The sequence below is a fragment of the Talpa occidentalis genome, unplaced genomic scaffold, assembly GCF_014898055.3.
Source record: "Talpa occidentalis isolate TD23 unplaced genomic scaffold, MPIMG_talOcc4v2.1 talOcc4.6, whole genome shotgun sequence".
Lineage (NCBI taxonomy): Eukaryota > Metazoa > Chordata > Mammalia > Eulipotyphla > Talpidae > Talpa > Talpa occidentalis.
Genome location: NW_023604972.1, coordinates 118,845,546 through 118,873,505, shown reverse-complemented (window position 1 = coordinate 118,873,505; position 27,960 = coordinate 118,845,546). Strand labels below are relative to the sequence as shown.

The following is a 27,960-nucleotide window of genomic DNA, read 5'->3' as shown; positions in this document are numbered from 1 at the left end:
GTCATTATTTTTAGGAGATGCTTGAAGTGTTGAGTGGTGATGAGTATGTCTGCAACATCCTAATATTTCATGGGGTAAGAAGCAAATAAACACGCACATATGTATATAAATATATCTATATAAATATATAAAGCAAATATGGCAAATGTTAACAAGGGTTGAATCTAAGTGTGATCATCCTAGCCTTTCAATTTTTCTGTTTTAAAAAACTTTCATAATAAAATTTTGGAGAAAAAGCCTTATCAGCATTTAAACAGTTTGTAAGAGATGTTCTTTCTATCCACTGAATCAGTTTAAATGACCAGAAAGTTTTGCATACATTCAATACTGACATGAGGAACAGAGGAATTTGTGAGATTGGCAAAAACAACATGATTTATTTACAATATATGCAACTCAGCTCTTGTGACAAAGAGCAATTTATGTACAGAATATTGTGGGACAAACTGTGAGATTTTAACTTAGTGCCTAGAAAATCTGAATATGTAAGTGCTGTCTATTTTTGGATTTACCAAGCTAAAGAAAAAACTTGTGTCTAATACCTTTGCCTTTGATGTGATTTATCATATACTAGAGTAAATTCAGGGGTGGGATATGGAACAGTTATCCAGACTGTCACCATTGTGGAAGATACTTGCTATATAAGAAGTTAAGGAACCCAGAAAACAAAATCACCTATAAAGGTCTCTGGGGGTTCTAGGCAAATATTTATTGAATAAATTTATGAAGCAAATAATATATAACACATCAACAGGTAATATATGTGAAGGCCTTTACGGTAAATTAATAGTTCTACAAAGCCCTGTGTACACTAAATATAAAACAGCCAAAAATCAAGTGAGCCTGAGAGACCTATAATTCATTATGTATATTATATTACGATATATACCTACAGAACAATGAACAACAAAATTACCTTAATTCATTTTTGCACATTAGGCTTTTATCTATTAATCATATTCTAATTCCTGTGCAAACTGCATTCCAAAAGGCCAATCCTCAGCTATAATTATGTGTATCTTGATTATAAATGGAAGTATTTGGCTATGATTTATAATGCATGCTTATTGCTATCAAAGAAATAAGCAGAGTTCTACGTTTACTGTGCAAGAATTTTAATTAGATTTGCACACATCTCAAAAAATTCTATTGTGTGACTTCCAGGTCTTGGAGCTAAGTCAACAGGAGAAGAGTCAAGTGAGGTCACAGATGAGGTAAGAGAAACTTCTGAGGATTTTCCTTGTGCCTCAGCATCTGAATCATTCCTTTGGCAAGATCGATAGTTGCTAACTGATCCCGATCTCTGTGGAGTAGCAGTTCCTGATTTGGCTTCAGTAATTTCATCTGGGTAGAAAGAACTTCAGTTTATTATAATCCACGAAACCTCCCAGAGATGTTTACCAGTATTTAATTTGTTTCTTTAAATGAGTTCACTATTCTCTATCAAGAGTACATTTACTTTGAATATCTTCTAAAATAGAAGCAATGAACCTGTGTTAAACCACTTGCCTTTTACACACATAGCATATCCTGATAGCAAATCAAAACTAGGTACAGTATGTAGCTACTCACTGCTCTCACAACCCAAAATTAAGAGCCCAACAAATTAATAACTTGGGCTTAATAAACATCATTCCCTAGCAATAAATAAATCAATCCCTCTGTATTAAAAAATCATAGACTACACCTAAAATTTAAAAGGAATCTTAGAAATTAGCTTCACTCATTCCTTAATTTTGTTGAGGAAAAATGACAAACCTAAAAAAGTTAAGTGACTTGCCATAGGTAATATATGAACAGAGGTAAATCCAGAATACAAGTCTCTTAACTCTCATCTCAATGTTTTTCACTCTCCCACTTTCTCTTCATATTTAAGATCTCATAAAACAGCAACAATTCCAATGAACAAAACTCAAGGGAAAACTAAAGCTGGGAACATAATCAAAAACAGTAAATAGTCATTCAACTGTTAAACCTGTTGCTAATAAACTTAAGGTTGTGAATTTGCTCCAATTACAATAAAAAGGACCCATTCCATTACAGTATGAGTGAGCAGATAAATATCATAATGACAGAAATATAAGCAAACAGGTTTATCCAGCACAACACAGATCAAACCTGTCTTTCTGATATTATATAGACACTATCTTTGTATTTATTTAAAAAAGACCAAAAAATTCATGGATGAAACTCATCTATCAATAGCAATTTCATACAATCTTAAACAAAAGTGGCAACATAGCTTAACTCACTTGATTTGGCCAATGACAAATGGCTATAAACTTGTACTTCACTAACAGCTCTGTTTGTGACAGGACACTTATATATACAACTCTACCTCTTTACAATGCTGGGAGGAGAAAAACAACATTTACTTCAACTATGAGTTTACTCCAACTATGAGTCAAGTGTGTTCCATCAGGTTTTTGAATAGATCGATTATGTTTAAGGGCAGATGCACATGGGAAATCTGAATTCATGTAAACTTCAAAGCATATCAGGGATATTGTACCATTTACTAGAAGCCTGTTATAATCTCATACATATCTTAGCAGATAAGGTATTGTTTCCATTTAAAAACAAAAATGACAACAAAATGTTTGCAGAGGTATTAATTTACTTTGACCGAAGCAAGCTAAACAGTTAAGAAGATATTCTGGCAAATTACACATAATTATAATCAGAGATTTTCTTCTAAGTACAGATTTTCATTTTTAAACTATGAAAACAGTAAAGCAATAGTCAACATAATTCAATGTTTCATTAATAAAATTCAAGGAAGCACTTTAAGTAGGATCAACTATTTTGATGACTAATTAAAACACCTGACTTAAAATTTTAAATATTGCCACACTTTGAAATTAAGGTCTGTGATTATTTATAATTATGGGTAAATAGAAATATACAAAAGTCTAGCTTAAGGCTGACAATATCACTCTCAGCCAATTATCATAGTTATCTTGGACTAAAAATGCTTTAATCCCAGACATCCTTATACAATGTATTCTATATGAAAGTGACCTTATTTAAGAGTATTTTATTGAAAGGTATATAAAATTGGAATCATATGACTCTCACAAAACTCATAGAAGATGCATATCTTTCTCTATTATCAGACTGGGAGGAAAAAGGCTGATTCAGATGAGAAAACTAACCAGGAGTCCCTAAACTGTATAAAATATTTCTCAGTGCCATGAGATAAACCTTACTCAACAAAAATTCCATGTTCTATGTGCTACTATGCAAATCTATTTACATCTCTCAACTCTAAAATCAAGTAACTATTATAATTCTTAAATGAAAAATTAAAATTTTATTAAATATCAGGTAAAATAAAAATTATTTTAACAATAAAAACTTACCCAAAAAGTCAACATTTCTTTCTAAATAAAAACAATTTATCTTAACAAAATGAACCACACCCAAACAAAAAAACAAAACCAGAAATGTGACAGAAACTATTACTTTAGGATCAGAATGATCAGATTGTATCTAGCTTTAGATTTTAGAGAAGAAAATAAATTAAAAAGGACAAGAAGACACTATAAGAAGAAAAAGATACACAAATGTTGACATCACAAAAGCATAAAATCTCACCATTGTCATTCTTTTGCTTTTGAATTACTAAGAACAAGTCAATAAACTTAAAAAAAAAAAAAAAAAGACTAGAAAGCCAAGTCAGGTAAAAGAACTAACACATCACGTATATTATTTGGTGTAATGTACATACCATCAATACTACGGAAATCCAGCAAGTACGTTCTACTATCCACTTGGTATAACTGTAGACTCATTTTGGAGTATGTACTTGTCACAGGATTCTTCCTCCGAACACGCAAATAATATGGGTTTACCACCTAGCATAAGGAATGGACAAAAACAAAGTGAAAAACAATACTTCCATAAGACCCTTTACAGACTGTGGGTTTGAGTGTGCTGATAATCAGAATGCGATTTCTCTCTTACCTTCCATTCATAATCCAGTTGTTTAATTGCTCTACAAACTTCTGCCATGATATCATTTGGTCGACTTTGACTTCTAATTCCCAAATGCCATTTCGCTTTCCTTACACCTTGGTGTTTGGACTTCTGTGGATTTAATTCATCGAGGGTATGGCGAGCCCTTGGTGTCTCAGCCACCAAGAACGGTACTCTTTCAGGATGGGGCCGAGTCAAACTGTGATCATCAAGAAAAGAATCGGGTGGGCTTGTCGCCAAGTAAAAGTCCTTCGCCTCATTCATTATTCTCCTGTTATCTATTATGAGGTGGTAGGCAACTGCCAGCGGGTCCTGGTGGTTTCTGTTATAAAGGCAGCTAAGAACCTCCTCTTCAGAGCATTCAAATTTTTCACATACTTCTTTTAAGGCTTCATCATCAATCATGGTTGAACTGTATGATGGGTCCTCAGGAAAGAGATATTTTGGAAGGTCCTGTTTAAACCACTCGTGTTCCCTAAGAGCAAATGGCAGGGTCAGAGAAAGGACTTTAAGTAGAGAGGAGACTGAGAGTAATGGTTTGGGGGATTTGGACTATGAATGCATTTACATTTTTTTTAAAAGCTATATTTTTATTTGTTTATGCATTAAAAAAGTGGTTGTAGGCCAGAGGTGTGTTGGGGTGGGGGGACATGTGAGAGGATTCACCACATAGCGTGGGGAGCAGAAAGGTAGATGTACCGAAATACACTGCTCAGGGGAGCAGTGGGCGAGACAGGAGAGGTCTGCTGTGCCATGTGGGTAGTTCCCCACATGGTGGGGAATTCATGCCACAGTGGCTAGCAGTAGTAGCTTGACAGTGCTGAGACTTTAACCCCTGCGCCAACAGGGAGGTCCTCCCTTTATTAAAGAAGAAACTGAAGTTCAAACAAATTAAGGAACTTCTCAAGGTTATAAACACTGTAAGTAGCAGAGTCAGAATTTCATCCCTTTTCAAAAAAGATTTGAGAGGCCACACTCTATGATTTCCTATACCAATTTCCTATAACTTCATATATTAAAAAAAAAAAAAAAAAGGATACGTTTGATCTGAACCATGTCAAAAACTACAGTAAAACTAAAAAAAAATCAACAAAAACACCCAAAAGAATAAAGATAATGATTATCTCCTGGGTGGTTATCTTCTGGGTAGCCATTATTTATTTTTTAGTGTTTTCTAAGTCCTTTCCAGTTGTTTATGTATTATATTTAAATGGGGCAAGGAGACAAATGACCCAGAAAAAGCATCTCTCAGATATTTTAAAATATAAATTACAAATAATAATTTGTTCACTTCCTCTGGTGGTAAAATCATACCCTGACATTCATCGTTTCTTTCATCCTTAGTCCACTATGGAGTCAATGGAAAAGAATAAAGCTTTAAGTTCAACCTACAGCCTTTCCTTTATCTTCATTGCCTTAAATGCTTCCTTATTTACTATTCCTAGATTTACATCTGATTCTTTGATTCTGTCTCCTCCATCACAGAAAAATGTGCACTCTAGTTATGAGAAAACCAAAAGAGAAGTTTCCAAAGGGGAAAAGGAAAGGAAGAAAAAATGATGGTAGAAGAAACAAGATTGGCAGTGATTTTTTTACAATCTTAAGCAGAAATGGCTTGTCCAAATTTGGGGAAGTCAATTTGTCACCATCACTTATGCCTTTCTTTAAATTATTAGGTTGGGGGCCTCCCTGGTGGTGCAAGGGATTAAGACACAGCCTATGAAACTATTTGCAGCCACTGCAGCATGAGTTCGATCCCCAGCCAGGGAGCAACCCACATGGTGCAGCAGACCTCTCCTGACTCGCCCACTGCTCTCCTCAGCAGTGAATTTTAGTCAATCTGCCTGTTCTGCTCCCCACTCTGTCACTGGTGAATCCTCTCACCCTCCACACTTCATGCCTGTACCCCAGTTCTTGTATACATAAATAAATAAATCTCTAAAAAAAAAATTATTAGGTTGAACCATATGAAACCAACAATATTGAAAGATATTTTACCTACAAAACAGCAAGTTTATCACATGTGATTGAATGTATACTACTACAAAGGGTAAAATTATTTTTTTTCATTCCTTGAGGTAAACAAAAGGAAAAAATTATAATTATGATATCAGATCTCAAACAGCAATATACAAATTTACTACCAAAAAATATTAATCCTAATGTGAATACATAAAAGTCAAATATAAAGTATACTATAGAAAATCTTAAAGAACCACTACAAAATCTAACACCCACCGGGTCCTTTTTATTTTCCACAAGCTTTACTTAAATATTAAAAAAAAAATAAAGTAATATAATGTTCACTGTAATGATTTCAAAACAAAAATTCATATGTAAAATATAAAGCCTTCCTTCCTACCAACCTTCTCTAAGGTAGCTAGTGTAGTGTGTGTCTTAAAATGCCAAAATAAGTAAATGTGTCTATACACTGTATTTTTTAAACATAAATAAAAGAAACACATTATGCATACTGTCTGCAACTTTTTCTCCCATTTAGCTTATACCATGAGATCTGATAATCTCCATGCGGCTTTATTACCTGATATCTTTGATTGTGGCCCTCTTCATGGGATCCACCTGCAGCATATGTTTCAAAAGGCTAATCACAGAAGGATTTAAATACTGAGGGGTATAAAAGATCCCATCACATATCTTCTTAAAAAGAGTTGGCACATGATCATCATCAAATGGGAGGGTTCCACATAATAAAGCATAGAGAATAACCCCACTGCTCCATATATCTACCTCTGGGCCTGCATACAATCTGTAAGAGGAAATACCAATTAGATTAAATAATGATTAGTATCTTAAGAGTCAATCAATTAATCAAAGAATTTATACACACATATTTCATAAAGAATTATTAATCAAAACATTGTTCCTATAAGCCACTACTATCTGCTACATAGAAATATTCCACCAGTATTATCTTTGAAAACAAACGTCAAGAATATTATTAAGTTATAGATTACAGCTAAATTTTTTTTTTTTAAGATTTATTTATGTATGCATACAAGAAGCTGGGGTATAGGCCAGAGATGTGGGGGTTAGAGGATTCACCAGAGACAGAGTGGGGAGCAGAACAGGCAGATCTACTGAAATACACTGCTGAGGGGAGCAGCAGGTGTGACAGGAGAGGTCTGCTGAGCCATGTGGTTGCTCTCTGGCAGGCCGGGGATCGAACTCATGCTGCAGAGGCTGCAGATTGCTTCATAGTGTGGTGCTTAACCCCCTGCGCCAGCAGGGAGGCCCCTAAAATCCTTTTTAACCACCTTTCTATGATCTTCATGAGATCCAATTAATAAAGCCAAACCTTAAACAAATGTACCATTATTGAATTTAAAACTACTGTTTGGTTAAAATGAGAAATTAATGATCTTTCACCAAATAAGAATATTCTTTAGTGATGGATTCCAAAACTACTCTTCCAGTAGCCCCAAATCTCCTGCCTAGGGGGGATCATGCTATGGAATAAAGTCAAGCTAATTCAGAGAAGATTTTAAACCATTATTTGCAATACAATATAACCAACAGACTTAATTAGCTACAGACAATAAGATGACCTATATAAAAATTTGACTTCAGAAAAGGATTCCTTTAAATTGGGCAAATAAACTATTGAACTGGTCAACAGATAATATTTTGAAAAATCTCTATTCACTCAGGCTAGGCAGAAATATAACTTCTATGGGCAGACAAGGTAACCAGTTTATGAAAACAAAAACAATATACCACATTCTACATATCTCTGTATTATGAATTGAGATATGAAACATTCAAATAAAAAAAGTGATTTAAATATCTAATCAAGAGTTAATTATATGGGGGCCTCCCTGGTGGTGCAAGGGTTAGGACACAGCCAATGGGGCTGTCCGTAGCCTCTGCAGCATGAGTTTGATTCCTGGCCAGCTAGGGAGCAACCCACAGCAGACCTCTCCTGACTCGCCCGCTGCTCCCCTCCCTCAGCAGTGTGCTTTGGTCAGTCCACCTGTTCTGCTCCCCACTCTGTCTCTGGTGAATCCTCTCACCCCCCACGCCTCTGGCCTGTACCCCAGCTCTTGTATGCGTGAATGAATAAATCTTAAAAAAAAAAAAAAAAGAGTTAATTATATAAAAAGGTAGACCAACTTAATTTTGTTTTCAATTTTAGCGATAGAGTGGAAAAAAAAGTATTCCCTGGGGGGATTCCCTGGTGATATAGAGGTGAAGCCTCAGTGCTGTCACCACTACTGCCTAGGTTCGATCCCCAGCCAGGAAGCTGACCCACATATGGTGCAGCAGACCTCTCCTGCCTCACCTGCTGTTCCCTTTATCAGTGCATTTCAGTAAATCTGCCTGTTCTTCTCCCCACTCTTTCTTTGGTGAATCCTCTCATTCCCCGCCCGCCCCCCCCCCCCACACCCCGGTTCTTGTATGCATAAATAAATAAATCTTTAAAAAAAAAGAAAAAGTGCTCTTAAAAACATTAAATATTTCTGTCATCTAAACTACTTGAGGGCCTCCCCTGGTGGCACAGCGGTTGAGCGCTGGGCTGCAAAGCAGCCCACAGTCTCTGCAGCGTGGGTTCGATCCCCAGCCGCCTGCCAGCGAGGGTCCCACATGGTGCGCAGACCTCTTCTGCAGCACCCGCTGCTCCCCTCAGTAGTGTATTTCATCGGTCTGCCTGTTCTGTTCCCCTCTCTGGCTCTGGTGAATTCTCTCACCCTCCCGCGCTTCTGACTGTACCCAGTGCTTGTATAAATAAATAAATATTTAAAAAAAATAATAAACTACTTGAAAGCTGTACTGTACAAAGATGCTCATATTCCCACTGCTGGCAACTACTGAAATAAAGTGACTGGTTAGAATTCTTATACTATTGTCTTCTCTAGAAGATTTAAAAATTGAAAGAATGAAATTCAAACAAATGAAATCTGAAGTTATCAATACTTCCATCTAATTCTCCAAAAACACTTTATCTAAAAACACTATCTAAAACCTAGCTACTTGCAAAATTGAAGCTATAGATTACATTTTTAATTCTGCATCTCAGTAAATAGTAAACCATTTCTAACTACTAGATATTTCTGTATTACTCATTGATTGATGTCTTACCTCCCTACCTTTATTTATTTATATTTATTTTATTCAGAAGCGCAGGATTATTATTAAAAAGATAAAAGAAGGAGGAAAACGATAAAAGAAGATAGACATAGGGAGAAGACAATTTCAGTTGAAAATGACAGGTTTTTTGAAAGAGATACCCACATTGACACAGCAGTGGGGGGGAAATCAAAGTATTCTCATATGTAAACCAACATTCTCCTCTATGAATAGAAACATCCTTACTTATGTCTGATTCTTAAATCAACACTTTTTGATTTAATTTTTTTTTTTTTTTTTTTTTCTGTTTATACATGCACTGGGTACAGTCAGAAGTCAGAAGCGTGGGAGGGTGAGAGAATTCACCAGAGCCAGAGCGGGGAGCAGAGCAGGCAGAAGGACCGAAGTACACTGCTGAGGGGAGCAGCGGGCGGCAGGAGAGGTCTGCGCGCCATGCAGGACCCTCCTCTGGTGGCCGGGGAGCAGCCCGGGATCGAACCGGCACCACAGAGGCTGCGGGCAGCTTCGCAACCCAGTGCTCAACCGCTGCGCCACCAGGGAGGCCCGATTTAATTTTTTTTTTTATAGAGGCATGTTTTATTTATTTATTTGTTTGTTTGTTTGATGGTTTGTTTATACATGCACTGGGTACAGTCAGAAGCACGGGAGGGTGAGAGAATTCACCAGAGCCAGAGCGGGGAGCAGAGCAGGCAGAAGGACCGAAGTACACTGCTGAGGGGAGCAGCGGGTGACAGGAGAGGTCTGCGCGCCTTGTGGGACCCTCCTCCAGTGGCCGGGGAGCAGCCGGGGATCGAACCGGAGCCGCAGAGGCCGCGGGCAGCTTCGCAACCCAGCGCTCAACCACTGCGCCACCTGGGAGGCCCAAATCAACACTTTTTGGATAAGAAAATAAAAAGTCCTTTTTTTTTTTTTTTGGTGGGACCCTCGCCGGTGGCCGGGGATTGAACAGCCTCGCAACCCAGCTCTCAACCCCTGTGCCACCAGGGGAGACCCAAAAATAAAAAGTCTTAAATGTCTTTCCTCTCACTAGAAATAAATAAATAACAAAATCTAGTACAAAAGACAATTACACATGTTTTATGGAAAGGGGGGATATTAAATACTACCTTCCTGAAATTACTTCTGGTGCAGCATAGTTGGGTGAGCCACAACTTGTTCTTAAAAATTCACCATCTGACATCATGTTTGAAAGACCTGAAAATGCACAAAGTACTCAAGATTTCCCAGAGACAAAAATAAAAACAAAACTCCATTAAACACTAAAACCAGGTTTGCATTAAAAAGATAAATCATTTTGCTCCTTGCTTCAACAAAATCCTGTTTTTTACTGTTCCCAAATTATTTTACTATTATACCCTAAAATCTGCAATTTTTTCCAACAAATAAATTAGAGCATTTGAGCTTAATGAGTATATATTAAAGTTATTGCTTATTTTGTTTACTAGAATAAACTTAGAATGTTTAAGTTTTATTAATACAGAAATTACTAGGAAAAAATAGATGAACTGGAACAGATGAATAGAAGAATTAAAATCCAAAGTTTCTATCAACCCCACTCTGATTCATAAAAAAAAAGAAAAAAAAATAATGTGACTATCCAAGTTCCCTCTTAGTGATACTCCAAAAAGAAACCTCTGCCTCCTCAAAAATGCACTGAATAAAAATAGTCATGATGAGTAAGGAATAACAATTAAAGAATAAATCAAATAACTTAATCAGTTTAAAAAAAAATAGCTCAGGGATGAGTTGGCTAGCAATTAAAATATATATATTCAAAACTGAAAACATAATTTGTAAGAAACTCCTGTGAAGCTCTAAGCAAAAGAGAATTGCAGAGATTCATTTTGCTCTTAGAATTAATAATGTCAATGATATTTTTATATAGAACATAATGGAAAATAGGGAAATAAAGAAAAAACAAAATCATTTTAAGTTCCCCAAGCAGAAATTATTTTACTTTAATTTTTAATAATTTTTCTTTACTTTATTTTTAATAATTTTTGTTCACTTTACCTTCTAATTTTCAAAGTCTGACTAACTCCAGCCCACTCTCTCTCTTTGCCCCATACTTGACCAAAACACAACAGAAATAAAATTGCTAACTTCTCCTTCACATAACAGTGTCTTTTCAAATGACATTTCTAATGCTGCCAATTTAAATTGTGTACTGTCATAAAACTCAATTTGAAAGACATAAGCTGATCCTTTTTCCTTTCTGTATTCTCATAAAAGATGGTGAGAATATATGACTTTAAGATATGTAGCCTATGACATAAGAGTGGAAGTTATCTCAAGAATGCTACTGATGCTAAACATAACAAACATATGGAACTATAAAAATCTTACCAAAATCAGCTATTTTTGCATTCATGTGTGCATCAAGCAGGACATTTTCAGGTTTCAAATCTCTATGGACCACCATATGTCTGTGACAATAATCCACACCAGAAAGAATCTGTTGGAACAGACGTCGACTTTCTTTTTCATCCAGCTAAAGAAAAATAGAGAAACAGCTCAATTCTCTCAAAATAAATTCTTCAACCTGTAATTCCCCAACCTATAAAAATTTCCAAATATGTGAAAACTTCTGAATTAATCCCATTCATAAGATACTCCTCAAGTAGGAAGGAGACAGATGAAGCAAAAAACCAGTAATGCTAGTAAGAGTAACTTGGAACCCAAATTGTCAATTTTTAATATTATCATTATCATGACTACATTATAACTGCCTTCTGCTCATGAGCTACTGTAGTTTCAATTTCTACCTGAAACAAGGCATGTTTTCTTCTATATGTTGGAAATGTTTATTCATTCCTTCAGTCCTTTAACAAATATACATTGAACACCTTCACTGTGCCATGCACTGTTTTAGATAATCATGTATAGCAATAAATAAAAAACAAAGACCCTAATCTAGGTGATGCAAATATATAATAAGCAGAACATCAAGAAGTCACAGTACTTTGAAGAAAAACAAAGCAAGATAAGGGCACACAGAATTATGTTGGGGTGAGGATACTGTATTAGCCTATTGGAGGAAATTACATTTTAAGCAATGTTAATGAATTAGCATGCAATCATGTTATTATACATTCTGAAATAAAAGATTTTTATACACAATCCTTTATTTTGTAAATTACATTTAAAATATTTTTAAACTTCTCTTTCCGTTTAGCCTATTTTTTTTTATTTTATGATGCTTTCTCCACAAGCGATAACCAATACTTTGACATGCCTACTCCCAAGAAGTCATCTTTAATTAAAAAAAAAATAAAATGATTAATCCTCCAGGCAAAGGACTCTAATATGCAATTACTGACACAGCTTACAAATTAACATTCTAAAACCAGGCATTTACACCTTAATTGGCATGAATAATCCTGGGAGGAAAGATGAAAAGGTAATTTCTTTTGAAAGCAAAATTAAGACTACCTAAGCACTCTGAGATGCCCTTACTATAGAGAAAACACTAATACATTAGCAAGCTAACATCTTTATTCTAGAATATGGGTCAGTTTTTAACACAACTTTATATTAAATATAATAAAGAAAGAGGAATATGTGTTCTAAATGTGAAAGAGAAGAAAACTGACTAAACAAAATATAAGAGCTATTTGGCTAGATGGGCTACAAAAATGGTATGTATAGCAAATTAATAATAAAGACAGCACACAGGGCTAAGGAAAAGATTAGAAAACTCAGCGTGTATTTCCTGTTAAACAGAAATATCGGCAGAGTGAACTTTCAGTATTCCTCCTAAAATTCCATTAGCATATAAAGATGAAAAGAGCAAGAGAAGATACAGCAATAATCAAGACTCATCACCAAAGTAGAGAACGGATGAACAGTAATAAAGACTTAACTGACCAGGGACTAAAATCTAAGCCTACAGGGGTAGAAACCAATGATCACCCAGTCTACACACAGAACCCTGGGGAAGCTCGGAAACAGGAAGCACTGGGAATCCCTAAAGGTTCAAGTGAGAAGTAGGGTGAAGATGGGACAACCGAGTGAGATAAATTTTAAAAGGACCACTCCTGGAGACTAAGATCTGTGGTTTACTCTTTAGTAAGGCTAAACCAGTTCTGTTCTCAAGAACAAAGCAGCAAGGAGGCATCAGCAGGAAAGCATGAAGATGAGATAAAGACAACATGCTAACTGGTGGAGACTTGTACTTCTCTTCCTACTTCACTCCCAGAGTGCTGGCAGCTAAACTAATACCCTCAAGGAAGTAAGGAGGTTTCTTCTCAAGCAACTGTCTGATTCAGGGGAAAAACTTTTAATTACTGACATTTGATAAATCCCAGTAAAACATACAACCTATGAGAAGACCCATCAATCAATAAGTTCTACCCACAAGAGCTTGGCATTTGTACATAACTCTCAAATAGGAGTGACAATCAAGAATCACCAGACATCAAAGGAAAGGCCATGTACAAAAGACAAAGACCAATAAAATAAACAAAGAAGAGAAAAAAAATCCAGAGAGGAGAAGTGTAGAAAGCATAGAAATAATGCAGGGAACAGGAGAGAATTTTTTTAATTGTCATCTTTAGACAGATAAGGTGATTAGATCTGTGGAGCAAAAAACTGGCTCTTTAAAGAAAAGAAAATTTCACAAAACAAGAAAGAAGTCCTTGAAATAAAAAATTTAACAGTTGGAATTTTAATATTTAAGAGCTAAAAATTGAAAATTCCCATAATATAAAGCAAAATGATCAAGAAATGCAAAAGATAAGAAAACAAGACACCAATTCAACTATGCCTGCTTCCCATTTTCCAGACAGCAGAACATATTGGCGGAGGGTGAGGTGGAGCAGAGAGGGTTTGTATAGAGAGTAGAGAAGAGAAATATCTGCAATTAAAATGAAGACTATTAAGAAATAATAAAATCAAAACTAACTTGGGTAATGAGCTTGGTTTTGGTTTTGATGAAGTAAACAGACATGCTGTAAGAATAAATGAATGAATGATATAAAGATCATCAGACTGAGAGGGGAAAAGTTAATTTGATTTCTCAGGGCTAGATCTGGCTCTTCCAGAAAGTACATACTTGAATATGAGGAATATATGGGCAGGGACTGTGTTCAGTTTTCATATCTATTATTTAAGGGACTGTTTAAAATGTCTCCTAAAGTTCCCTCCAACTCTAAATTCTTTAAGTCTAATTCCTACCTCCTCATGGAGCCTGTTCTTACTACTCCAGGTACATCAGATTTCTGAAACCAAAAAATGAATGCAATTTAAATGCTAGGATTTACTAGCAAGACCTAGACCTTTAAGTAGTTAATATTTTGGAAAGATTAAATAAATACTTTGATACATACTAAAAGTATTTGTATGATAATGAACTTAGGGGTCATGAGTTCTGGGTCTCAATCTAATCTGTCATTAATAAATCTTGTGACCTTGAACAAATATAAAACTGTGAGTCTCAGTTTCCACATCTGTGTAAGTAGACTAAGGAGATCATCTTTAAGGTCTTTTGTAGCTCTAAGTAGTCTATGATTCTAGACAAATATACTGAGGAAACTGGTAATTTAAATATACCTCTTAACAAAATTTCTTTTGATATTTTGATGCTAGTAAGGAATAGGGAAGTTACAAAATGTACACAGGATTAAATCAGAACTGCTTACCCTTCCATTTTTACAGATATAATCAAATAGCTCTCCTCCTGAGACATATTCCATCACCATGAAAATATCAGATGGTGTACTGATGACCTGGTACCTGGTGAGAGAAAACATTATCTACCAGTATGAAAACATGTATATTCATTCAATAAATATTTGTTTAGCACCTATAATATACCAGGCACTGTGCTAGATGCTGGGAAAGCTAAATAAAGGGAAGAAAACAAATTCTCTGCCCTCGTGAAGTTCATGTTCCAGAAGCCAGAAACAGACACTAAATAAATAAGCAACTTAGGTGGTGGAACATGCTATGAAGAAAAATAAAGCAAACTAAGGGGAATTTTTTTACAGGATGTTTAAGGAAGGCCTTTCTGATAAAGCAATATTTGAGCAGAGCCTAAAGGAAGTAAGGAAGCAAACTATGCCATTATCTAGAAAATGAACCAGGCAGAGGGAACACCTGTACAGAGGCCCCCAGGAGGAAGACTGCCTGGCATGTTGGAACAATGGCAAGAAGCTAGCACAGAGTGAGCTGGAAGAGAGAAATAAGATGTGGAACTGGAGAATAGAGGGCACAGACCCTTACAAGTCATGATGAGGCTTTAGCTTTTACTCTACAGGAGAGAGAAGCTTTGATAATTTTAAGCAAAGTAGCCATGTGATTTGGTCTATTAAAAGGGTAATTTTAATTCATGACAGCAATGTAAAGAACTGACTGTGAATGGTAAAGGTGCAAGCAGGAGGCTTCTGCAGCAGTCCATGAGACAGATGAAGGCTCACACTAGGCTAATAGCACAGAAGGAACGAGAGAGTCAGACTCTACATAAATCTTAAAGCTAAAGATGGAATGGATGGTAGCAAGAGAGAGAGAAGGGGAAGTTAAGGATGGTTCCTAAGTTTGTTCCCTGACATTAACAGAAATGATGAAAACTGGGGGAAAAGTAGATCTCGGAAGGTGACAACCAAATGGACATCCTAATAGGACATCCAAGTAGGCAGTGGACATATGAGTCTGAAATTCAGGGAAGCAGTTTCAAAGCAGCAGATGTACATTTAGGGATTATGAGCATTTGGATGTTACTGAAAGCCATGGCACCTTCACAAAGGAAAAGAGGTGAGAGAAAAATAAATTTTGAGCAGCTAGTTCAGTACAAGAATCTAAGCAGTTTTAATTTCTAGCCCACAAAATAAGTTGAGCAGTGAATAAGTTATCCATGCATCCTACAATTGGCAACACAAAACAAGGGTAATATTACTGCCCCTTTGAAATAGTGAATTCCTGAAATTCTATTATTTGTTATTTGTCTAATCAGAGATGTAAGCTGTGTGGGTGAAGGGTAGGGAAGCTTTCTGCTGCACTGCCTTTAGTGAGGCTAACTGATATCTGGAAATTTGGAGATACAGAGTTTTTAATAGCAAATCATAGTTCCTATAGCAATAATGGCAGTGAACATTATCACAAGAGCATGAATCCAGAAGACAAGAAAGAGAAAGATAACAGCCATAAGCACAAGGGTAAAAAACAAATACAAGTGCAAGTGACGGTGAATAGGGTTAAATAAATACATGCACAAAAGAAACTTAAAATCACTCTGGAAACAGGCTGAAGAAATGTCAGTTATTCTTATCACTTGTCAGATTAAGTGGGTCAACAAAAATGACAAAAATCAATGACTATATTTAATATAATCAGAGCTTACAGTTTAATTATATGAGGATGCCTGAAAAGCTTGAGGTTCTGTATTTCTCTGCGGATTTTTCCTACCACATCAAGGCTCCGAATCTTCTGTCGATTGAGTATCTTTACAGCAACTTTATGTCCAGTCAATTCATGTTTGCCAACTGTAGGAGAAATAATTTAATAAATTAGTGCCAGGCTTTATTAATAAAATATTTCGATATGCACAATAACATAAGGTACTTGAAGAGTGGTACTCTTAGCATTTTGGGAAATTACTCAAGCAAATTCAAGTTCCTTTCAGTTCTACCTGATTTACCTCTGAATGTTTACATATTTATGTGCTTAAATGGGAGAATATATAAGAAACTGGTAACAGTGGTTTCTTCCTGAAAGACTAACAGAAGCAGAAAGAAAAAAGATTTCCTTTTTATTATATACTTTTTTGTACTTTTAAATTCTCTTTATTTTTCATTTTTCAAACTATCATAAATACAAACTGAACCTTCTCTCTTTGTGTAAAGTTCTATGGATTTTACACATGTAAAAATTGGCATAATCACCATTATAATCAAACATAAAACAGTTCCATATCCAAAAAAGCTCCCTTATATTTACAAACAACTCACTTGCCCCATCCATTCTGCCTTGAACCCCTTGAACTTTTTAAATTTTGCTTCATGAAACCAAGTGCTTTCCATTTTTGAAAATAAGAAAAAAAAAAATGTAGGCAACGATCTTTCTGTTCTGAATACTATGCCATCTCAATAGTGTTAGTAGAAATATTTTAGAACATTTTTATAGAGGCAAAGTTTCCAAAAATTTAGCTTTTATTAGCCCTTACTCAAAAGCCTACTGGAGATTATATAATCCATCAAAACCAGGAAGGAAACCAAGAAAGATGCTATCAAGTAAAGAAGGGACACAATACAGAGAAAAACTGAAAGAATCCTCAATATGGTAAAGAAGCAAAGTCCTAAGTAGCAGATGTGCAGGTGGTCTAGAAGACCTAAGAGAAATACAATAGAGGATCCAAGATGATTATTTCTAGAAAGGAGAAGAAAAAAAATCTTACAGATTTGAAAGTATGGAAGACTGCATTGAAGGAGATTTTACAAAGGCACTTGAAAATATGGGGAATTTAACTTTAGGCTCAAAGAAAACTAAGCAAATTAAATAATTTAGTAACAAGACAAATTTAAAGTTTTATAAGAAAATATAGTCAAAGTATATTGGCTTAGCTAATCATTTTTATATAGTCACAATTATAAAAACATGAAATATGCATTTTTTTTGAAGAATGATATAAATATGCTGGGAGAGGAAAAGGTTTAAGAGAGCCAAAATGCTCATCTGCCACAAAAGGAAGTCAACATAGTTTGTCAATAAGAATTAACAGACAGTTTATATGCATGCATATAACAATTTGAAATGTGAAGGTTAAGGGGAAAAAAACAGAATACAAGAAACCACTAAGTAGGCACAGAAAATTGTTCTACACACTATAGATTTTTAAAGTACACATGTATGGATTTACCAAAAGAAATTTTTTTAAATTTTTAAATAAGTGATTTAGGGTTTTAACTTTTTAGAAGGAAAATGTTCTCTTCTAAATAAGAAAGCAGTTTATAGGACTAATAATATCAAAGAGCTCTCCCTGTCAATCTTAATAAACACCAGCTAAAAATCAAGGGTAATAATCACAAGAACCCCTCTTACTTATATTGATGATGGGCTGAACTGTGTCTCCCCCAAAAATTGTATGCTGAAGCCATTACTCTTACAACCTCAGAATGAAGATAGCTTTCAGACAGGTGATTAAGACAGTTTGGGTGAGCCCTACTAACTGGTATCCCTGTAAGAGGAAACGTGAACACATATAAACACCATGGGGTACACACAGGAAATGTAAGGACACAAGAAGATAGTTCTCTGCAAGCTGAGAGGCCTCAGAGGAAACCAAGTTTTAAAAACACTTGATCTCAGATGTCTACCCTCAATAGACTGTGAGAAAATAAATTTCTGCAGTCTGTGGTATTTCTTTAGAGCAGTCCCAGCAGACTAATTAATACAGTATTTTTAACTCTTTCCTAGTTGAAAACTTAATGTTGATATTTTAAACTCATTATTGATATTTCTCATTATTCCAATCTCTGCTTGATCTGGGATTGGAATGAAACTAAACTTAGTATCCTTTAAAAACTCCCAAGTTGGGCCTCCCTGGAGGCGCAGCGGTTGAGCACTAGGTTGCGAAGCTGCCCGCAGCCTCTGCAGCGCCAGTTCGATCCCCGGCTGCTCCCCGGCCACCAGAGGAGGGTCCCGTATGGTGCACAGACCTCTCCTGCCGCCCGCTGCTCCCCTCAGCAGTGTACTTCGGTCCTTCTGCCTGCTCTGCTCCCCGCTCTGACTCTCGTGAATTTTCTCACCCTCCCGTGCTTCTGACTGTACCCAGTGCATGCATGCATGCATAAATAAATAAATAAATAAATAAATAAATAAATAAATAAATAAATCTTTTTTAAAAAAATAAAAAAATAAAAAAATCCCAAGAATTGAGAACCAATGCAGGTTTCTTAAGCAGAGGAGCAATGAGATAACTTTCTAAGAAGAAAAAAATACTTCACAATTTAATAAAATGCAGAGAATTTTAGAACCAAAGAGAACCTTCCATATCATTGAGTCCAATGATTTTTCAACAACTGGACATTTTTTTTCCCATCAGACTAACCAATGAGTAAAGGGCTCTTCTGTCCCATTATACACCCTGCAATTTTGAGGGGTGGGACGGGGGTGAGGTTCCTCACTATTTTTGAGTTTTTAAGTATTTGCTACTTTGTTTAACATTTTAATTATTAATAATAAATTTAAGGTTAGGTTAGATATTTCACAATTGGAGAAAAAAGTCTTTGTTAAATAAGATTCAAAGAAAAATGTTTAAGTCGGAGTCCTGTCAATCCTTTTAAAGAATATTATTTACCCACATAAACTCACCTTCCATTTTGTCCATATCCTTCATCATACCCCTAACACAAATCTTTCCAATTGCGGTTTATACAGCTCAACTAATCTCGAAACCATCCATGACTAAGAAATTACAGGAGTGTCCAGAAGATGGCAGAGTAACAGTGTACTCAGAATATACTTCCATTAGTACCTCCTTTTAAATTAGTGAGGGAAAAAAAAAAACCTATCATCATAGCTGAAATGAATTTTGGAAATCAAGTACACTATAATTTCAGATAAGGCTTTCTCCAATCTCCAATACTGATCAGATGTATGTAAGAGCAGTCAACTTACTATTAAATCCTTATTGTTAAATACATAGAGTAGTGCTAATGTCATTTCTCCCAATTACCCCCCAAATCTCCAAGCCCCAGCTTAGTGGGAATCTTACCCCAGTGACTTCACAGATGAGAGAGCACTGGGGAATAACTACAAGACTAAATAACACCAGATTTGGAAAGAGTTTAAAATGGAATCCATTTCAACCTGAACGTCAATTTCACAACAAATCAATCACTCTCTCTCATATCATACCCTGCTCAATTTCAATCTCAGTTAACTTGAAGAAACAATTAAGGTGTATCCAAAACTCTAACAAGGAACTGGAATGGGAGAGTCAAAGCATTCTCTCAAATTCATCCATCTGGCATGACAGATACTAAGCATCTGGGTAACAAAGTCAGAAAAAACAGTACTGAGTGGAAGTGACCTGGGGCCCTAGGATCTTCCTGGCCTCTGAAGATGACCAAACTAAGTAAGAAAAACCAAATCAAACAAGACTACCAGAAGACAAAAGAATAAAACAAAAAGACATTAAAAATGCTTGAGAAATATGTGAATGTTTTAGAAAAAGTTATAAAATATTTCAAAGTGGTAAGAGAATAAAGAAGTTATGCAATAAAAGAACAAGACAAATTTTACAACAAACCAATGAAAATCATTTACAAAGGAGCAGGTCACTGCAGAAATGTGACATACATTTTTAAAGATTACAGAAAAATTAGCAACAGCAGAACGGTGACAGACAAGGAATTAAGGAATCAAGTAATATTCAACTCATGAGTAATACAGAGTAGCGTATCATTCTACCTATGAATAACAACAGAGGTTCCCCTTAGCCAACTTAGATGCTGTAGCATGCCTTTCTCTAGGCACATAGTAAGTGCTAAATAAATAACATCTTAATTTCTAAGCATCTAGCTCCTATCCTTTAAACTTCAATCCTATCAACCTACTCTATCCTCTACACATCCATCACCTCCAATTCTGAGATTTCTAGCTTCCAAAGTTCAACCCATTTCTTGACTTTGGTTAATTTCCAACAGGTTATTGCTAGACATACATACATAGCACCAAATCCTTGCCAGTGATTTCACCTACTACCTGAACACTTTAAGAACACATATATGGTCACAAAAGCCCAGAGGAAAAAACAGGTTCATTTGACTTGGGTTTCAATTAGATTTGGAGGTTTGGTTTTTTCCTTTCTCTTTTGCTTCATAAAAAAGTTTGTGTTGTAAAAAAGTTTATTTTGTTTCTTGCTCAAGTTAGATTTTGTATATGCATACTTTAAAAATATAAATATAGTTGATTCATTATACATAATATAATTAAGGTCTACATCTCACTCGTTAAGTGGGTATCACTTAGTACTGCCTCTAGCTCTCACCAACCCTGGAAGATTAGCATCACCAGCCAACACTTTACAGGAAACTGAAGGAAGATAAAATAACTTGCCCAAGTTACACAACTAGTGGCTAGTAAAAACAGAACTTGAACCCAGGCCTGTCGCAAAACCTTGTGCTTTTTCTAAAAAGTATAAAAGTATGATGATTTCTTAAAAAGGTAATCCTCAAAAAGGATATCACAGTATAATAATACAAAATAAATATTTTAAAAAACATAATTAGAAGATGAACATATCAGAAGAATCCTTAATGTACAGTCTTGTAATTCTGAAAATAGGACTGAATTTCCCCATATCAATAAGGATTTAAAAATTCATTCCTTCATTTAAGAAGTAATTGAATACCTGCAGCTATGTTCCAAATACTGCAACTATGACATTTTTCCTACATCAGAAAATGAATCTAGTCTATGGAAAACCTACCTCTTACCAATTTCTTTTTTTTTTAAAGATTTATTTATATATTTATGCATACAAGAATTGGGGTACAGGCCAGAGGTGTGGAGGGGGAGAGAGGATTCACCAGAGACAGAGCGGGGAGCAGAACAGGCAGACTGACTGAAACACTGATGAGGGGAGCAGTGGGCGAGTCAGGAGAGGTCTGCTGCGCCATGTGGCTAGCTCCCTGGCCGGGGATTGGACTCGCATTGCAGTGGCTGCAGCTAGCTTCATAGGTTGTGTCTTAACCCCTTGCGCCACTAGGGAGACCCCACCTCTTATCAATTTCAATAGAAGATACCAAGAATACAATTTATTCATTCTTTCAAACCAATTAGAAAGTTATTCAAAAGTCAAAGTATTATAAGGGAGAGACAAGGAACATAAAAGTAAAATCTCATAAAATGTAATGGCAAGTGTAGTGGGCTAGATAGTGTCCTCCCCTGAATTCATGCACACCAAGAATTTTTAAATGTGATCTTATTTGGAAATGAGGTCTTTGTAGATGTAAAGAGCTAAAGTCATCAAAGTGAAATCATCCTAGATTTAGAGTGGACCCCTAAGTAGAGAACACAGGCATACCCATGGCGGGTGGCAGCCACAAGTCAAGGAATGCTAGAAGCCTCCACAGCTAGAAGAGTCAAGGAAAAGATTGTACATAATGACTGATAACCAAGCAAATGCTCAACTTGTGTCAGCATCAGTTAATGCCATGCCCTCACACAGAGACATCTACAGCAGCCCTCAGTCAGGCAGGACTTGCTGTTCCTGGGCTACTGTGTTCCAGCTCCTGTGGTTTTCTACTTTTTGAAGTTGTGTCTCATCCTTCAGACCCCATCAGAAGTCAATTCTTTACAGCCCCCTTTCCAATGTTCTAATTTGGAGATTCTAATTTTCTATGGGCTAGAAAAATAATAAAACTTAAATTATTAGAATAGATTTTCCAAAATAGGCTCTACAAGACACTAGGACTGGAAACTTTCCACAGAAAAAGATTTCATAATCAAATCTGAGAAAGGCTTATGTCTCCCTTTTGGAAAGTCACTGTGCGTACTAACACAGTAAAGGCTCTGAAAAGCCCCACAATAAAGAAACCTGTTCAATTCTGTTTGACCCAGTACTTCCCAGTGTTAATTAGACCCAAGTTTTTCCCTCCATGGTTTTCAAATAATGTTTTAACACCAATGACTCTAAAATATGTTCCCTTTCAGAATAGGCAGTACTCCCTCTAACTGAACTCTTTCAGCCCTTTCTTCCCAGCAAAATTTTGCTGATTCAAGGCCATCATATAATTTGTTATGTTTTCCTGCCTTAGGGAGAAATATTGCTTTGAACCCAATTATCAATATATTTCAATGTTAGAATTTCAGTTGCCTAATAACTTTGAAAATATGTCTTATAATTTAGGAAGCACACATTATCATACTTGAGCCTCACAATAAACCTATAATATAGCAATTATGAGACTCTTAGAGATTATGTAATCGGTGGAAGTAAAACTATTAATCAAGTTGGGGCAGATCTTCTGAATAACCTACCCACTCAAAACCACTAATGGGAGGGGAAAAAAGAGGGTTGGTAAAAATATCAAACTCTGGATTATCATCTCGAAACTGAGCTAAATATTCTCTACTGACGAAACTCAGTTGCAGCCAATTCAACTGTCAATCAATGGTGTCAAATTGTCAATCAATGGAGTAAAAGGACTTTGTTAGGACTGTGCATTACTCAAAGATTTTCCCCTTTTCCAAAACACAAAACAAAGGCTGTCACTGTTTTACAGCACTGCTCAGGTGTTGCTTTTGAACAAATGGGAGTCTTACATGTCACCCATGTGCACATTACCAGCATTCACAATGTCTCCCTCATAAGAATGGCAGTTCAGTCAACTAAATATTAGGTAACAACCTGTTACTATAACTAAAAGGAACTCTAACTGTAGAATGTTGTAACATATGTTCTTATCAGAAATGTAATCCTTAAGTGAAATAAAATCATAACATCAAAGAGATAATTTTAATAGGAAAGAGATGCCACAAAGATAGAAATATCTACTGAAAATCCTGAAGGTACCCTAATCACTTAGCCATTTCATTCCCGATCTGAAATCTAAAGAATAAAAAAACCTCACTGCTAAATGAGTAGGGGAATAATTCTGGAACTTTAAAAGCAGCACACAGAAACTGGAAATAGCTACCTTTCTTTAACAAAACATGCCAGGCATCCCAAAAGACTATGCCAGATGCCCGTGCCCACCCATGCTTAAGCCCATCAGCTTATGCAATAAAACATTATAGGTGCAACTGAAGCCTGACATGACTCCTCCCGGATCCCTTTCTACCCCCTCTCTCCCAAGAGGTAACTAACCACTATCTCGATGTGTAGTGATGTTTCTCATGTTTATTTTTATAGTTTTTATACAGTTCAAAAGGATATATAATGATTTGTACCCCTGCTACCTAGTTTCCCTCTCCCGACTAATGTAACAGCTTCATTGTATCTTCAAAGAGCCACTCTCCCCAAGTGCAAGCAGTTACACTGAGATATGTATGTATTTGGCCGGCTTCTTGTATGTGAATGGGGGCATACTCCTCTACACATTTTTCTACTACCCCCTTGTTTTCCCTCTTACAATTATCTTGGGAATTGTTCCTTAAATAACATAAAGTCTCTTCCTTTTCTTTTCTTTTCTTTTCTTTTCTTACCATTTGCAAGGCATATCCCTGTATGGATATGCCTATTTTTTGTCCTGTTAAAAAGGTAGGTACTTCCAACAAAACCTTTACAGAAATGGTAATGAATAGTTAACTCATCATTTCATACTTACAGGTACATTCCTAGAGATTGAATTGCTAGGTTAATTGTAATAAATACCGCCAGACGCTATAGAGGTGGTTCCAATTTATACCACCAGCAATATGAATGAGTGGTTTCGTGTGTCCTAAAATTTAAATAAGTAATATCAGAGTGTACATTTCTTCTAATAACTTGCTTTTGTGGCCTAATCTTATATCCTTGAGATTCACTGATGCTGATATTTATTTTCACATGTAGATCTATAGATACAGATGTTTTACCTAAAGACATTTTAAAATAATTTCTATGATTATTTTATACTACTACACATTCAAGACAGTGGTCAGTTACTATCTATCTCACTAACGAAACCATCTTCTCTAGGAAAATTGCCGTTTATGTATCATGTAACATGATTTTATCATTAATCATGTAACATGATTCTTTGTTCATCCACATTTATAATGTGCAGCGGACTCCAAAAGGGAGTGAAAACTACACTTTGACAACCCAAAGAAGAAAAATAAACCCCAGGAATAATAAAAGCTATTTCGAGCATAATCTCAAGCTAGCCTTGATTTTCTGTTTAAGCTTTCCCTTCCATCCCATGGAGCCTGGTGCTCAATGGCTGCAAACAGCAGCCACCTCGGTAGTGTATGTGGCCTGTTGCTTGTATGGTTGCTCTAAGGGACCTTAGAGACAGCCCTTTCCAGGGATCCTTTATGTCTGACCTCATGCTGTCCCTGAAATGTTAGACACCAGACAGCTATGCAGGGTACCAGTGGGAAGCCCCAGGTCACTGGCCAGGGTTCACACTGTCCAAGTCATCATGTGCCTCTGCACCAAGCTGCAGAACAAGGAGCATGTCATTGAGGGTCTACCTATGGCCAAGTTCAATCCGAAACCTGGAGGACAGAAAATCCATATTCCCAAAAAGTTGTACTTCAAGAAGTTTAATGCAGATGAGTTTGAAGATAGGGTAGCTGAAAATCAGCTCTGATGGCTGCAGGGTGATCCAGAAGGCCCCCCAGAAAAATGGAGTGCCCAGCACTCAGGAGAGCAAAAGAGCTGCCACCTTGTTAGTCATACAAATAAAACCACCTTCTTATCCAAAACAAAAAAAAAAACCTTCCTCCTTAAAATGTAGCCACGGGGGCCTCCCTGGTGGCACAGTTAAGACACAGCCTATGAAGCAATCGGCAGCCACTGCAACAGGAGTTCGATCCCCAGCCTTCGATTCCCGGCCAGACAAGGAGCTTCCCACATGGCGCAGCAGACCTCTCCTGGCTCGCCCGCTGCTCTCCTCAGCAGTGTGCTTCGGTCACTCTGCCTGTTCTGTTTCCCACTTTGTCTCTGGTGAATCCTCTCACCCTCCCACACCTCTGGCCTGTACCCCAACTCTTGTATGCGTAAGTAAATAAATCTTAAAAAAAAAGAATTCTTACGACTAGCGTGTGTTGCCAACATGATCCATGTCTCCCTTTCTCTTGACTGTTGACATCACTTCTGTATAAACAGGTACCCTGTTCCCCACACTACCCAATCTCGTGAAGAGATGATGGCCTCCATAACAACTCATTCAAGGGTGGGCCACATTTCTCCCAAGCAGTAATGCCTACTTAGGAACACAAGCCTCAGCAAATTGGCACACATCATTCCTAATCAAAGGACCTGCCTAACCTAATGAGACTTAGGAGAGGTACTTGGGCCTTCTTGCTGGAGTGAACCACAGAAAGAGATGTTCTTGGCCAAGCTGAGCTGGATTCTCTATTAATTGTGGCAAAAAGCATCCCAACTGTTACAGCATAAACTTTAGAAATGTACTGGGCAAGGATTTTGAACAATATTAACTAATGTATTTATGAACAAATTTAACTTATGAAACCAATGGCCCTCTGGCTAATATTAGTCTTTCAATATGTCAAAGATATTTAGAGATTCGGCTGTTGACTTTGACAGTGGGTGACACTTCAAAAGGAGCATCTGTGGGGGAGTGAAGATTAAGGAACAGCAATCACTGAATAGATTCCTGTCACAGTCACATCACAAATCAAATCTAGAAAAGAACACATTTCCTTGTGCGCTCCAATCTGCCATGCCAAAGTCACTCGGTATGTAAGATGAGACATGACTGTTCTCAGGTCTATATTAGGAGAACGATGAGTGCCCTAATCCAAGCAGAATTCTGGGAGGGGTGAGGGCATCAAGACATCACAATGATGGGAGGAGGAACATTAATGAGCATTTCTATTTCTTTCAAATACCTGTAACTAAAGACAATGTAATAGCTAAGAAGAGCTCAAAATAAATAGCTCAAAATAAATACAGTCAAGGACACAGAACCGGCCTCCATCCTCCGGGTCTCATTCAGGCCCACCCTAATGGCTGTTATTACCCTATTCTGGCATTTGCTTCTTACTTTCTTACATTGTTGGCCTTGCTGACTTGCAAAAGAAGGTTTAGGCAGTTGCTTCCCTGTGGACTACAGAGCAATTTTCCAGTTATATGACTCAGAAAGGTCAAGAGAAGAAAGGGTTCTCCTCTTCCATCCCTAGATAAAATCATAAAGTGTTTATTTAGTTCTGGGAGAGCAAGGCTCAATTAGCAACTCACTGTATAGACTTTCACAATTTTTTTTTTCTTTCAAGTCAAATATTTACCAAGAGCATATATATGCAAGTCATAGTCTATTACTTGCACAAAGCCAATGCATGCATTATTTTTATCGGTTCCCCACTTCTCTCTACATCCCTAATCACCAAGTCAAATATGTTAAAGAAATAAACACGTATGCCTCCAGAAGTATGCAGTTAAACTTTCTGTGGCATAATTGGCGGCCCGGAGAGCAAGTTTTTATTTCCAGGATACTGCGTTGAAACACAAGAGTAAGAAATCCCTTATTTTCCTTTGGAAAAAGTTCAAAAACGGTCCCTGTTTATTAACATGAATACGAACTGCATTAATGAACTAATAAGTCCTATGCGGAGACATCTGCTCTCCAGTTTGGGTGAGAGCCTGAGAACCTGCGAAAACTCCTCATTCACAAGCCCCGAAAGGACAGAGTCTGCATTCAGAGCACAAAACATGCGTCGCAAATACTGGACCAGTTTATAGTCAAGAGCTGAGCTGCTCCGAAAAAAATTAGCGCTCCTTTCCTACGAGATGGCCTTTTTTTTTTTTTTTTAATTCTGTAATCTACCCCCAAAGCAACCGATTCTGGGGGGGACACATTTCACACTTGAAACTCCACCACCCAAAGAGGACGGAAACACGGACAATGCCGGGGCAGCCAGGGAAGAGGGGGCGCTGGCGCCGAGCCCAAGCCCGACCGCAGGCGGCCGCCTCTCGGGGACTCCCGGAAAGCCCCCCGCACCCCGTCCCGCTTAGGGGCGCGCCGGCCCCGACACCGCGGTCTGCGAAAGTTCACACCTTCGCTTCCCCGCTCCTCGCACCCAGGAGCCCCTCGGCGGCGGCGGCGCGTCGCCATGACGACCGGCCCGCCCCCCCCCCTCCGGCGGGAGGGCCGCGCCGCACCCCGCGGGCCTCGGGTTGGGCTCCCGCCGGGCCCGCAGCCGCGGGGGGCGAGGAGCGCCGGGCGGGGGAGGCTGAGGCGGCGCGAGGAGCGGACGCCGCCGGGC

At 37.2% G+C, this 27,960-nt stretch overlaps 1 protein-coding gene and 1 pseudogene across 3 annotated transcripts; one reads left to right on the top strand and one right to left on the bottom strand.

Moving 5' to 3' along the window:
* Positions 1-1,097: 1,097 nt before the first annotated feature.
* On the bottom strand, positions 1,098-27,785 carry PRKAA1 (protein kinase AMP-activated catalytic subunit alpha 1). 3 transcript variants are annotated; one of them, XM_037529412.2, is made up of 9 exons: positions 27,752-27,785; positions 16,421-16,562; positions 14,724-14,817; positions 11,431-11,575; positions 10,191-10,278; positions 6,521-6,745; positions 3,967-4,453; positions 3,731-3,857; positions 1,098-1,344 (listed from the first exon to the last, which is right to left on the bottom strand). In XM_037529412.2, the coding sequence occupies exons 3-9, from the start codon at positions 14,781-14,783 to the stop codon at positions 1,100-1,102; spliced, it is 1,377 nt and encodes a 458-aa protein (XP_037385309.1). In that variant the 5' UTR covers positions 14,784-14,817; positions 16,421-16,562; positions 27,752-27,785; the 3' UTR covers positions 1,098-1,099. The 3 variants fall into 3 exon arrangements, with proteins under 3 accessions (XP_037385309.1, XP_054543953.1, XP_037385310.1); XM_054687978.1 differs by lacking the exon at positions 27,752-27,785 and adding an exon at positions 26,750-26,769; XM_037529413.2 differs by lacking the exons at positions 14,724-14,817; positions 16,421-16,562; positions 27,752-27,785 and adding an exon at positions 14,260-14,293.
* On the top strand, positions 24,905-25,027 carry LOC119261507 (small nucleolar RNA SNORA70; annotated as a pseudogene).
* Positions 27,786-27,960: the final 175 nt, after the last annotated feature.